This window comes from Homarus americanus, unplaced genomic scaffold (genome assembly GCF_018991925.1).
Source record: "Homarus americanus isolate GMGI-L3 unplaced genomic scaffold, GMGI_Hamer_2.0 scaffold36473, whole genome shotgun sequence".
Classification (NCBI taxonomy): domain Eukaryota; kingdom Metazoa; phylum Arthropoda; class Malacostraca; order Decapoda; family Nephropidae; genus Homarus; species Homarus americanus.
This window is the reverse complement of record NW_024712099.1, coordinates 63,689-78,469: the sequence shown is the minus strand read 5'-3', so window position 1 is coordinate 78,469 and position 14,781 is coordinate 63,689. Positions and strand designations below refer to the sequence as shown.

At 49.6% G+C, this 14,781-nt stretch overlaps 1 protein-coding gene across 1 annotated transcript in view; it reads left to right on the top strand.

Annotated features, from left to right (window-relative positions):
• Positions 1–1,879: 1,879 nt before the first annotated feature.
• LOC121859321 (proteoglycan Cow-like) overlaps positions 1,880–14,781 on the top strand; it is a 28,784-nt gene continuing 15,882 nt past the window's right edge. The window contains exons 1-3 of the mRNA XM_042356119.1: positions 1,880–1,956; positions 8,549–8,848; positions 12,685–12,833. Of these exons, the coding sequence (XP_042212053.1) occupies positions 1,880–1,956; positions 8,549–8,848; positions 12,685–12,833 (526 nt within the window). The remainder of the gene's footprint in view (positions 1,957–8,548; positions 8,849–12,684; positions 12,834–14,781) is intronic.

Genomic DNA, 14,781 nt, shown 5'->3' with positions numbered 1-14,781 from the left:
ACCACACAGCAGACCTCCCTGGCCACCCACCACACAGCAGACCTCTCCCTGGCCACCCACCACACAGCAGACCTCCTGGCCACCCACCACACAGCAGACTCCGTTGGCCACCCACCACACAGCAGACCTCCCTGGCCACCCACCACACAGCAGACCTGCCTGGCTGGCCACACCCACCACACAGCAGACCTCCTACACCCACCACACAGCAGACCCCTCCTGGCCACACCCGCCACCGTAGAATGTGGCCACGGTCTGCTCAGCTCGTAACGCACAATTTACGGGATACAATAAGCTTAACTTGTATCCCAAACAAACTGTTAACGCAGCCTTCGATGGCCCGGGTAATATAGTGAGATGAACACGAGGGAGTCACTCGGTGGGTTAATAACAGCCATAAAATCATTCTAGGGTGAGAGACGAACACAGAGAACCCCACCATAAAACTACAGACGCCGGGCGAAGCTGCGTCAGGCGTTATTACCACAGGTGTTAACGGTCATGACAGTGAACGCCACACGCTACTGTACACACACTCTCCATTGACTTTATTTACACAGTGGGAACATCAAGACTGACGTTGAGGGACACTACTAAGACGTGGGGGTCAGCTGGAGGAGACCTTGGCACCTCTCACCTGACGGGAAGAGTGTCGCCTTTACCACCCCAGGAATATAACACGAACCCCAACTTGTCATTACTCTACTTCACCTTACTTACTTTACTTTAGTTCTACTTTACCTCACCTCACCTTACTTTACTCTCCCAGACAACAGGATGACCAAAACATAAGCTGACGACCTACTGTAGACAGAGACCGTCACCTTTCCTTTATTACGTGACTTGACATGACCCCCTTCACCAGATCTTGATTCACCACTGAAATGCCAAGAGGTCGGTTGTGTGGGCGGTGGGTTGGAGTCCAGGGATGGGGAGGGGAGTAGGGAGTGGGGGAGTGGGGAGAGTAGGGAGTGTGGGGAGTGGATGGTTAATCTTCAAGAGTCTTATAACTTTGTCGAGTCTTTTTTTTAATGAGAGTGAGGAACCGAGGAGTGTGTGTGTGTGTGTGTGTGTGTGTGTGTGTGTAGTTGTTGTAGTGGGCGTGGGCGTGAAGGCGTGGGCGTGAAGGCGTGGGTGAAGGCGTGAGCGTGAAGGCGGGCGAAGGCATGGGCGTGAATGCGTGGGTGTGAAGGCGGGCGTGAATGCGGAGTGTGAAGGCGTGGCGTGAATGAGAGGCGTGAGCGTGAAGGCGTGGGCGGAATGCGTGGGCGAAGGCGTGGGCGTGAAGGCGTGGGCGTGAAGGCGTGGGCGTGAAGGCATGGGCGTGAATGCGGGTGTGAAGGCGTGGGCGTGAATCGTGAGCGTGAAGGCGGGCGGAATGAGTGGGCGGAGCCTGAAGGCGTGGCGAATGCGGGCGTGAATGCGGGCGTGAAGGCGTGGGCGTGAATGCGTGAGCGTGAAGGCGTGGGCGGAGGCATGGGCGGAATGCGGGTGGAAGGGCGAATGCGTGAGTGTGAAGGCGTGGGCGAATGAGAGGCGGAGCGTGAAGGCGTGGGCGGAATGCGTGGGCGGAAGGCGTGGGCGTGAAGGCGTGCGTGAAGGCGGGGCGTGAGAGGCGTGAATGCGGTGTGAAGGCGTGGGCGTGAGCGTGAGCGTGAAGGGCGTGAATGAGTGGGCGTGGAGCCTGAAGGCGTGGGCGTGAATGCGCGTGAAGGCGTGGGCGTGAATGCGTGGGCGTGAATGCGTGAGCGTGAAGGCGGGCGTGAAAGCGTGGGCGTGAAGGTGAGGAGTGGCAGGATAAAGTATGAAGCTTTATGGTAATGTTTACTCGTATTCTCCCCAAAATCGCCTCAACTTTTGCTGACATGACTTGGTCGCCATGTTGTGGATTAAAGACCCACTCGTGAAGGTGTTGTTGCCGGAGATTGAGCCTTATAACAGGGGCATTTATGGCCGGTAATAGCTTGAGTGGAATGAGACGCTGAGAGAGAGAGAGAGAGAGAGAGAGAGAGAGAGAGAGAGAGAGAGGTGGTGGCTGTAATAAACAAAAAGTAACCAAGTCAGTCGAGAAATACGAGTTAAAGAAAATTTGTGTTTTACGAGACCGCCATTACGAGCCGTGACATATTAACCACAAGACTTTAATTATAAGAAACGACACTTGAGAACGACCTTAAATCCATTCCGGTTATTGATCCTCCATAAAGGTGTTGGAACGTGTAAGAAAAGGGGGAGAGAAATGGCTTAATGGAGGGAAGACATACAGTATGTGGCGATGTAAATGTGGTGCCGACACATAGCTTGTTCTTGGATTGGCTGGGGATGATGCAAGTCTCTTCAAATATGCAACAAAACAATGGGAAACATTCTACAGATTTATCGCCAATGAGGAATATTCTACAGTGATTCATTACCATAGGGAATAATCTACAACGATTTATGACCCACATTACTGGACAGACAGATTTTTATACAGATTTTACGGTTGTGATGGATCAGTGGAAAGAAAAATCACCAGCTTATAATAACAGATTACAGACAAAAAAAAATCTGTCGTTTAACAAAGAGAAATAAAATAAATAAAGACAGATTTTATCCAGATTTTAAAGATATGATTTATAGGCGGAGGAAAAATAAACAAATGAAATAAACACTAACCTTGGACTGATGGTATTGGAAGATGACTCTATTTAATCCCTTCCTCCTGCCTCCCTCCCTCTCTGCCTCCCTCCTCTCCCCCCTCCTCCCTCCTTCCCCTCCCTCCTTCCCTTCCTCCTGCCTCCCTCCTCTTCTGTCTCCTCCCTCCATCGCCTCAATTCAACTGTGACCTTTCCCCATTCCAGATAACCACCAGATAGTTTATAGAATTACCTCCTCCCCCCCTCCCCCCTCAGAAGGTGAAATATGCCCTCCCCCGTTTTCTTTCAATGGCCTCCTGCCTCTCTAATAACTCCCCCCTTCCTTCTTCTTCTTCTCCCATTTCTCTCATTCCTCCTCTACTCCTACTCTTTTCCCTTCCCTCTTCCTCCCCTCCCCACCCGCCCGCCAAAGCTTGTTGTCTGGCAATTGTAGTATTGATCCCATGACGGTCACTAGTACTGTCTTGATCATCGAATTTCTGCCTCCTCCTGACGTTCATTTCCCACAGATATAGTGTGTGAGGGGTAGGGAGGTGGTGAGGGGGGGGGAGGTGGGAGGGGGGGTGGGGAGGTGGTGAGGGGGGTAGGGAGGTGGTGAGGGGGGTGTAGGGAGGTGGGAGGGGGTGTAGGGGAGGTGGTGAGGGGGTGTAGGGAGGGGGTGTAGAGGGGTGTAGGGAGGGGAGAGGGGTGGGGGAGGTGTGGGGTGAGGGAGGAGGGGAGGGGGAGGAGGTGGGGAGGGGGTGTAGGGGAGGGGGTGTAGGGAGGTGGTGAGGGGGGTGGGGAGGTGGTGAGGTGGGGTGTAGGGGAGGGTGAGGGGGGTGGGGAGGTGGTGAGGGGGGTGGGGGAGGTGGTGAGGGGAGTGTAGGGAGGTGGTGACGGGGGTGTGGGGAGGTGGTGAGGGGGTGTAGGGAGGTGGGTGAGGGGGTAGGGAGGTGGGTGGGGGGTGGGGTGTGGGGGAGGGGGTGTAGGGAGGTGGTGAGGGGTGGGGAGGTGTGAGGGGGGGGGTAGGGAGGGGTGGGTGAGGGGTGTAGGAGGTGGTGAGGGGGGTGTAGGGAGGTGGTGAGGGGGGTAATTGAGGCATCTCCACCAGGAAGGAATGTGATGACTGGGCCCATAATATTAATTTTCCCCAATTTTAAAGACTTCCCGGAGATTAGGTTTGCGACCCATTACACTGGGGCCCATTACACTGGGGCCCATTACACTTAAGGCCTAATAGACTGGGGCCCGCTTGACCTTGACCTCTGGCCTCTTGTTTATGGGTCACTTTCAACAATTTAATGGGGCTTTGGCTCCTTCTCAATCGAGTTTATTGTGAGTCGATTTTACCCACCCTCTGTTGGGGGGGGGAGGGAGGGGTGAAATGAGGGAAGGAAGGGTGGAGAGAGGGAAGGAGGGAGGGTGAAGGAGGAGGGAAGGAGGGGGGTGAGGAGGAGGTATTTGAGGATTTTAGGGAGATGAAGGAGAAAAGCGTTAAGGAATGTATGGCAGATGAGAGGAGGTGAAGGTGAAGGTGAGGGAGGAAGGAGAAAGAAAGGGGAGAAGAAAGGGAGGAAGAGAGGTAGGGAGAGAAGAGGAAGGGAAAGGGGACAGAAAGTAACATGATGGCGGTAAGAAGAACGAAAGATGCGAAAGAAGGAAGGAAGGAAGGAGGAGGAGGAAGGAAGAGATAGGGAGGGAAGGAGGCCGTAATATAGGTTGTGGCATCACCTGGGCGGCGCCTCACACCTGCATCTCGCTTTATATCCCTATAATGGTGAGAACATGGTAATGGTATGACACGATAACAGCAATTTATGGTGTGGTGGTGGGTGGTGGTGTGGTGGTGGTGGGGTGGGGGGTGGTGGGTGGGGTGGGGGGGGTGGGGGGGGTGGTGGTGGGTGGTGGTGGTGGGGGGTGGGTGTGGTGGTTGGGGGGTGGGGTGGGGTGGTGGTGGTGAGGGGTGGGGTGGGGGGGGGTGAGGGCGGGGTGGGGGTGGTGGGTGAGGTGGTGTGGGGGGTGGTGGGGGTGGGGTTGGTGGTGGGGGTGGGTGGGGTGGGGAGGGGTGGTGGGGTGGTGGTGGTGAGGGTGGTGGTGAGGGTGGTGGTGGTGGTGGGGTGGAGGTTGGTGGTGGGGTGGTGGGGGTGGGGTGGTGGGGGGGTTGGGGTGGTGGTTGGTGGTGGGGTGGTGGTGGTGGTGGTGGTGGTGGTGGTGGTGGTGGGGTGGTGGTGGTGGTGGTGGGGGGGGTGGTGGTGAGGGTGGTGGTGGGGGGTGGTGGTTGGGGGTGGTGGTGAGGGTGGTGGTGGGGTGGGGTTGGTGGTGGGGTGGGGTTGGTGGGGGTGGTGGTTGGGGGTGGTGGTGAGGGGGGTGGGGGGTGGGGTGGTGGTGGGGGTGGGGTAGTGGTGGTGGTGACGCCCTTAGTGCACCTGGACGGAAGGGTGAGGGTGCTGTGCCTCCTCTGCACTACCCACCAGCCAATTAATGTTGACACACACACACACGGTAGTTTGAGTCACCCTGCCCACCCTTGACCTACCATACTCTCATCATGCTGGCACCACTGCAACCCCTGCCCCCCATCAACACACACACACACACACACTGTACAGCCACGCTACTCGTCGATATATTCATATTTCAACATACGCATTAAATAAAACTTCAAAATACTCAGAAATATACATGTACTATAGTAGAATCCATATATACACACGCATCATAAACAACAACATCAAATTCATCACACATCAAATACACAGCTATCGTGTGTGTGTGTGTGTGTGTGTGTGTGTGTCCGCTATAGTCACCTGCTGGTCATAACGTGCAGTGCCCACCTGCAGGCAGTGAGAGCCAGGGGGGTAATTAAGGGTTCTGACTGACAGGTGTTACCGGGACTAACAAGGTGTGTGGTGCTGCGGCCCCTGATGTGTGTTCATTATCAGGCCTCACCTTCCTCATAACCCCCACCTACTCTCCTGGTTATGTGACCTAACCTCGCCTCAACTGGTCTAACCTAACCTAACCTAACCTAACAGCATAAGGGTGTATATAGCACACGTTAAGAGGAGTGTCACGCCATTTTGTCACGTGTTGCGTTTGTTTACACGTTACAATTCAGTGGAACTCGGTGCCCATCCACATGAGTCCATATAGTTGCCAAGTCGTGATTCTTTGGTAACTATTTTATGTCAATGTGATTCATTTATTTACATTCTATAAATCCATTAACCTTTTGGCCTCTGGTACATGTGAAAATTTACCGTGTTGTGTCTTTCACTAATACGAGTTTCTGTTCAGTGGAGTCGGGATCCTTATGTGGGTTTCAGTGGAGTCGGGATCCTTATACGGGATTCAATGGAGTCGGGATCCTTATGTGAGATTCAATGGAGTCGGGATCCTTATACTGGATTCAGTGGAGCTTGGATACCTTAAACCACGATTCAATGGAGCCAGAACAATAGCGAGAGGAGAGAAGGAAAAATATAATGATAATGATGATGGATAACAATGGTGATTATAATGAAGAGGAGGAGGAGGATAATAGGAAGATTAAGAAGAAAGGAAGAAAGGGAGGAGAAGACGGATAAAGACGAGAGAGAGAGAGAGAGAGAGAGAGAATAAACAATGAACCAAGGAATTAGTGCAAAAGTAGAGGAAGTTAGAGAAGTTGGAATGAGGAAGAGGAGAAGAAGAAAAGGGAGAGAGAGGAGGAAGAGGAGGCAGGAAAAGAAGAACAACAACAACATCAACAACAAAATACGAAGAAAGAGAAGAAATGAGAACAGAAAGAAGAAAAAGAAGGCGGAAGGAGGAGAAACAGGAAGAAGGAGAAGGAGAAAGAGGAGGAGGATGAGGGAGAAGAGAGGAACAGGAAGGAGGAGGAGGAGAAGAATAGAAAGAAGGACGACAAAGGAGAGGAAGAGGAGAACAGGAAGAGAAAGAGGAAAAGATAACAGCAGCAACAGAGGGCGCCACACTGCCGCTCCACACAGATCAGGAACAGATTACTCGACCCATTACTGATGACCACAGCACCAGCCACCCTAACTGATTACCGGACTTCAGGGAGGGGGGTGTGGAGGGGATGGAGGGGGTGTGGAGTGGATGGAGGGTGTGAGGTGAGTATGGTTGGAGTGGATGAGAGGTGTGGAGGTATGGAGTGGGGTGTAGAGGGAGTGGGGGTGTGGGTGGATGGAGGGTGTGGGTGGATGGAGGTGTGGAGAGTATGGTGGAGATGTGGAGGGATGGAGGGTGGTGGATGGAGGGTGTGGGATGGGGGTGGGTGGATGGAGGGGGGTGTGGAGGGGATGGAGGGTGTGGAGGGATGGAGGGGGGTGTGGGGTATGGGTGGGGTGGAGGGGGGGGCTGGGTGGGGTGTGGAGGGATGGAGGGAGTGGAGGGTATGGGGGGGTGTGGGTGGATGGAGGGGGTGTGGGAGGGTATGGAGTGGGGTGTGGAGGCCATAGGTAGAGTGTGGAGGTATGGGTGGAGTTTGGAGGTATGGAGTGGGGTGTGGGTGGATGGAGGGGGTGTGGAGGTATGGAGGGAGGTGGCTGGAGGGATGGAGGGGGGTGGGGGGTTGGGAGTGGGGTGGAGGAGTTGGGGAGAGGGTTGGGAGGAGGAGGAAAAGAAAAGCGATAAAGAGAACAGAGGAAGAAGAGAAAGTGATGAAGAGTTAAGAAGAGAGAGTAGAGAGAGTGGGGTGGAGATGGTGATAAAGAAGAAGGAGAGAGGAAGAAGATAACTAGAAATAAGAGGGGAAAATATGGAAGGGGAGAGGGGGGGAGAAAGGGGAAATGAGATGGAAGGAGGGGAGAAGCTGTGGGGGGTGGGAGGGTAGAAGCGGAAAATGTGGTTAAGAGCGGAGATGAGAGAGGGTGTGGTAAATGGTGTGGCTAAGGAAGGATAATGTGTGTAAAATCGCCTCGTAGTCCGGCCACTGTAGTCACACCTGTCGTGATGGATAAGCCTTACAGATAACATGATAAAAATGTTAACTTGGCCAGGTGTTAAACTTGGCCAGGTGTTAAACTTGGCCAGGTGTTAAACTTGGCCAGATGTTAAACTTGGCCAGATGTTAAACTTGGCCAGATGTTAAACTTGGCCAGATGTTAAACTTGGCCAGATGTTAAACTTGGCCAGATGTTAAACTTGGCCAGATGTTAAACTTGGCCAGGTGTTAAACTTGGCCAGATGTTAAACTTGGCCAGGTGTTAAACTTGGTCAGGTGTTAAACTTGGCCAGATGTTAAACTTGGCCAGATGTTAAACTTGGCCAAATGTTAAACTTGGCCAGATGTTAAACTTGGCCAGATGTTAAACTTGGCCAAATGTTAAACTTGGCCAGATGTTAAACTTGGCAAGATGTTAAACTTGGCCAGATGTTAAACTTGGCCAGGTGTTAAACTTGGCCAGACTTAGGAAGACTGCTAACCTACCCTAATTTAAGCTAACCTAACGTACAACACCGAGAATACAACAGCGTAAAGGAGTGTAATTATGAGCTATTAAACGTTCTATTAAGAGTTATTTAACGTTCTATTATGAGTTATTTAACGTTCTATTATGAGTTATTTAACGTTCTATTATGAGTTATTAAACGTTCTATTATGAGTTATTTAACGTTCTATTATGAGTTATTTAACGTTCTATTATGAGTTATTTAACGTTCTATTATGAGTTATTTAACGTTCTATTATGAGTTATTTAACGTTCTATTATGAGTTATTTAACGTTCTATTATGAGTTATTAAACGTTCTATTATGAGTTATTTAACGTTCTATTATGAGTTATTTAACGTTCTATTATGAGTTATTTAACGTTCTATTGTGAGCTGTTTAACGTTCTATTGTGAGCTATTTAACGTTCTATTGTGAGCTATTTAACGTTCTATCATGAGTTATTTAACGTTCAGTGTTCTTCCTCCACAGGGACAAGATCGTGCCCTTGAAGGACGCCGCCTCAGCCTCCGACGAGGACCTCCCTAAGTCGTGGGACGCCTTGGACGACTATGACGACGATGACGACGACGAAGACGAAGAAGACGAAGACTACTACGACGACGAGGAGGACGAAGAGTACCTGCTGGAGGACGAAGATGACGAAGACGAGGAGTTTGAGTATGGGTCACAGCAACAACAAGGTCAAGAGCAGCAGGAGGGGGAGGAAGGGGAGAGGCCTGGCGAGGTGTTGGGGGATCAGCGCCTCAACCGGAGACCTTTCGCTGAGAAGTAAGTCACCTGATGAAGGCTTTTACCACCACCTTCTTCTTCTTCTTCTTTCTCCGCCTTATCATTTTCTTCTCATCTTCCCACCTCCTCCTTTTTCTTCTTCCTCATCTTTTTTCGCCTCTTTCTCCTATTTCTTCTTCTTCCATGTGTGTGTGTGTGTGGTTGCTGCTTATTGTTATGCATGGGCAAGGTGAGGTGTCGGGTCTACCCTCCCTCCTGACGCTCTCCTGCCGCAGCCTCTACCTCCTTCACCGCCTCCTTCACCACCTCCCTCTTTTCTTCTTTCTCCTTCGTCGCCTACTTCAATACTTCCTCCTCCTCCTCCTCCTTCATTCTTGACGGGTTTACGTGCTAGTGAGTGGAAAAGGAGGTGAGAGAAAGAGAGAGAGAGAGAGAGAGAGAGAGAACTGAAGAGATAAAAATGAGAAAAAGAACGAAAAGAATAAGATACAAAGTCAACACCAGAAGACAGAAGGAGGGAAGGAGGGAGAGGAGAGAGAGAGAGAGAGAGAGAGAGAGAGAACAGACGCACCCACATTCCGACAATACTCTGAGGGCTGAGTTCCTCCTCCTCCCAAACAGGTCGAGCTCCTCCCTCCAAGCAGTTCGAGCTCCTCCTCCAAGATACCCCCATTAAAAAAAAGCATCCACCATTTTAGCACATCTCAATAGTTCTTTAGGTTAGATTCATCAAAAGATCTCCGTTACCACCCACCCCGCCCCAACCGCCTCCCCACCCCGCCCCTCCCCCCCTTACCCATCCCGCCCCACCAAGTCAATTACCGAGGGGATAATGACCTCCTATTGCCCCCAGCCACAAAGGCGACTTTCTCCCACTACGCCTCCCGGGTGATAACATCCTTCAAGGGAAACCTTCTCAGAGTTGATGATGAATTTCTATCTTGAGGCGAATCGGAGTATAGGGACTACAGTTATTACCATACGCTCCTGGATTAATGTAAGTATGGTGATGAACGATGAGAAATGAGAGTGTGTGTGTGTGAGAGAGAGAGGTGTAAACTATCTCCACAGGTAAGTTCACCAACAGCCTTTATTGGAAAGTTTACAAAGCTATCTGGTTCCATTAACCGTAAATACTGCTAGCACAGTACCGTACACACACACACACACACACACACACACACACACACACACACACACACACACACACACACACACACACACACACACACACACACACACACACACACACACACACACACACACACACACACACACACACACACTTACTTCCATAACAGAATAACAAAAAACACGAAGGATTTACACCAACCATTAACACACATCTGGAGCTGACTGTCACGTAATGATCAGTAACATGACTGACTGTTCACCATGACTGACCCGTGACTGTACACTTGACTGGCTATACCTACATTTTATCCCCACACGACCGATAAAACCAGTCCACCACGTCACTAATTATCCCTTTAATTTATTTGTTGATTAGCAATATATCATTAAGGTCGGAGCCAATAAACGTAAATTAACATACTTGGGTTAACACGGTATTGAGTCTAAAGGTTTATTGTGAAGACTTAAGGGTCACCTGTTGTTATGTAGGTGAAGTAATGAACGTAGTGAACATGAGGGGGGTAATGAACGTAGTGAACATGAGGGGGGGTAATGAACGTAGTGAACATGAGGGGGGTAATGAACGTAGTGAACATGAGGGGGGTAATGAACGTAGTGAACATGAGGGGGGGGTCACACTACTTCTCCTTAACTAAAGTGTAAAGTATTTAAAAGTATATAGAATGTGATCTTATTTACTATTTGAAGGTAAAAGACACAAACGCACTTATTAATTAACAAGGGAACAACTCGGTGGATGGATTGGACACCGAACGATACTTCTCTGATCGTTGCCCGAGTTATTTATTTAGTGTGTGGAGAGAGAGAGAGAGAGAGAGAGAGAGAGAGTTTATAATCTCATGGAAAAAAAAATAAAATAAAAAAATCAGTAAAAATTTAACTCACGCACTAAACAATTCACCCCACCATGATCCTCTGACCCCAACAATTTTACACCATAACTGAATATAATAATTTATTAAGAGATATATTACCCTTTCACATTTTTAATATAAATAAATAAATTCACATACACTTTATCTCCCATTTTTGGTTCACGTCGCCATAAATTCTCAAAATATCACCGCCATTATTTTTTGTGTACATTCCGTATTCCATTGTTCACTATATCTCTTGTCTAGAATAACGTTCCACTATGCAACACACAGCACAGTCATAACTCACTTCAGGCGCCATTTTGTAGTTGACTTCCTTCATTCCACCAGTAACTTCATTCCTTCAGTGACTTCCTTCATTCCTTCAGTGACTTCCTTCCTTCCTTCAGTGACTTCCTTCGTTTCTTCAGTGACTTCCTTCGTTTCTTCAGTGACTTCATTATAAAACTTCTCCTCAATTGACTCTGGATGGACGCCTTAATTTAACGCTGACTTTCCTCTCAATTAACTCTTTAACAGCAGTCGCCTACCGTGAACTGTGGCGAGTGTAGCCGGGTGTGTGTGTGTGTGTGTGTGTCTCTCTCTCTCTCTCTCTCTCTCTCTCTCTCTCTCTCTCTCTCTCTCTCTCTCTCTCTCTCTCTCTCTGGTGTGTGTGTGTGTGTGTTCAGTACAAGGAGCACGCGGTAGATATAATATTAATGAACCCGGAAGGCCTGAAAGAGGGCGTCTACTTAGGTTCCTCCTCCGTCAGAAGTGTTCAAGAGCGGCCACAGGTTCTCTCCAGACCCACAAGTACTAGAATAGGGAGGAGCTTCTTTTACTCCTGCAGTACAAAGGGCGGAGAAATAGGCCCCAGTCTCCCCCGCCCCCTACTGACATACTTGAACCTAACCTAACCAACCCTTCCTAACTCAATTCTAACGGGTTCCACTCCTAAATAACTCAATTCTAATGGGTTTCACTCCTAAATAACTCAATTCTAATGGGTTCCACTCCTAAATAACTCAATTCTAATGGGTTCCACTCCTAAATAACTCAATTCTAATGTGTTTCACTCCTAAATAACTCAATTCTAATGCGCCACAACCCTAATAAACAAAATCCTAATGGGCCCCAATTCTGCAGGTCAAGTTGGAGCCTATTACACCTGGGGCCCAATTTGAATCAGATCCCCCAATGAGGGTGAATCATAAGTGTCTAGTCGTATGAATAGCTTTTAAAAAAACGCGAAAGCAATCTAAAAATCACCAACGCAGCAGCTGGCTTAAGGGGGAAGTTCCCTCTAGTCATCTAACACGAGAGATTATTAAAAAACATTACACCGACTTGTGAAGCAGAAGAGAGCTAGCTGAAGGGAAGGTTGTCTCTTAGCCTCCCACCAGGAACCTCCTTCGGGTTTATCCACACACACAGTACTGGACCAGACTTCCTACAGGATCAGAGGAGCTGCCTGAAGGGGTTTTTACAAGCTCGTCAGGTCAAATATTAGTAAATTATCAATAAACGACCACTTGAAGATGAGTTCATAATCCATCGTCATCGTCCCCAGAGAGTGATGGGGGGCTTACATCTCTCATCTACGGAGGAGGTAATGCTTCACTCCCAAGGGCCTCATACACGATACACAAATTAGGAAGTTCTATAAATATGCTTTCAAAAACACATTATACACTATATACTGAAGTAAATGAATGAAATACACCTTAATGCTGTATAAACCCTGTGAGGTGAGTAGTTACTGTTGTTGTTGTTGTTCTGTGAGGTGAGTATTACTGTAGTTACTGTTGTTGTTGTTGTTGTTCTGTGAGGTGAGTATTACTGTAGTTACTGTTGTTGTTGTTACAGACTGTGCCCCTCGTGCCCAGTAGTACGGCCAGTGTTCCTGTGTGGCTCCGACAACCGTACCTACTCCTCACTGTGTCGCCTCGAGTACCACAACTGTATACACCACGCTAAGGTCCGCATGGCCTGCAAGGACTTCTGCCCATGTAAAGGTCAGTGAGTGAGTGAGTGAGTCAGTGAGTGAGTGAGTCAGTCATTTACTACCCCCACAAGACTCTCCCCAGCCAGTCTCCAGTCCTCCTGTGTGTGTGTGTGTCATCTTGTACCTGTGTTGCGGGATCAGTGTTCCTTACATCAACACTCCTCCCCCTCACCTAACCTAACCTAACCTTACATCAACACTCCTCCCCCTCACCTAACCAAATATCCGGATTATCCTTCTTTTGAAATGTTAATCATCCCAGTATGACAAGAGCGTGTGTCCCTGTAAAGTAATCATCCGGGCCTTTGTCTCCTCACAGTGAAGTAATTATACCTGCCCTCTTATCTAGGTATATTAAAGGTAGGGCCCCCTCCCCACACCCTCTGTAACTCTTTTAGTAATACAGTACCTTACTACAGTACATACAGCAGCTAGTTTGTCTGTATCCGTCAAGAAGATTAACTAAAAGTGTGTTCATTTCTCTACGTGCACCACTAAAGTTCTTAAGTCACCTAAATATACAAATGGTGGGTTAAGTTACTTACTTTTTAACTCTAAGACAACACCACAACACCGCCTGTCACCACAACACCGCCTGTCAACACAACACCGCCTGTCAACACAACACCAACCTCCACCACAACACTGCCTGTCACTTACAACACTGCACTTATAATCAACACAACACCGCCTGTCCCACCACAACACTGCCTGTCCACCACAACACCATACTGTCAACACAACACCAACCCACACACTTACCGCCCTGCTCTACCCACAACACTATATAATAAACACAACACCGCCTGTCAACACAACACCCACCTGTCAACCCCCACAACACCATACTGTCAACCTGTACCATACCCACAACACCGCCTGTCAACACAACACTAGAGTGACTGACTTCAATTACCGCCCATCACCTGAGAGCCAAATGTCTTCCTTCGTAGTAAAAATTTGAGAAATACTTTTTTCTTAATATCGATGGTTATTATTTCTGATACTCCACCTCCTCCTACTCAATACTCCTCCTCACTCCTCCAACTCCCGTACTTCTACTTTTCCTCCTTCCTACCCCTTATCTCCTCCTCCTCCTTCATACTCCCATGCTTCTCCTCATCTTCCTCCCCTTTCCTGCTCCTCCTACCCCTCCTCCTCCCTCTCTTCCTCCTCCCCTACCTCCTCCTCCCCCTCTCTTCCTCCTCCCCTACCCCCCTCCTCCTCCCCTCTCTTCCTCCTCCCCTACCCTCTCCTCCTCCCCTCTCTTCCCTCTCCCCTACCCCCTCCTCCTCCCCTCTCTTCCCTGCTCCCCTACCCCTCCTCCTCCCCTCTCTTCCCTCTCCCCTTCCCTCTCCTCCTCTACCCCCTCCTCCTCCCCTCTCCTTCCTCCTCCCCTCTCCTCCTCCCTCCTCTTCCTCCTCCTCTTCCTCCTCCCCTACCTCCTCCTCCCCTCCTCTTCCCTCTCCCCTTCCTCCTCCTCCTCCCCCCTACCCCCTCCTCCTCCCCTCTCTTCCTCCTCCCCTACCCTCGCCTCCTCCCCTCTCTTCCTACTCCCCTACCCCCTCCTCCTCCCCCTTCCCCTCTCCTCCCCTACTCCCCCCTACCTCTCCTCCCCCTCTCTTCCCTACTCCCCCTTCCCCTCTCTTCCTCCTCCCCTACCCCCTCCTTCTCCCACCCTCTCTTCCTCCTCCCCCTCCCCTTCTCCTACCCTCTCCTCCCATTCAACCATGACAACCCGACCTTCTCCCTGATAATTAAAAACAATAACGACAAGTGTGTAGTAATTATATTTTTCACGAGGACTGAGTGTTGTCAGCCCTTCCCTCACAGCTGACAACATAACTGACACCACAGTCCCCGGGCTCTTGTGGTCCACTGACTTATTAGAGAAAAATGTTAATAATAATAATAATAATAATAATAATAATAATAATAATAATAATAATAATAATAAT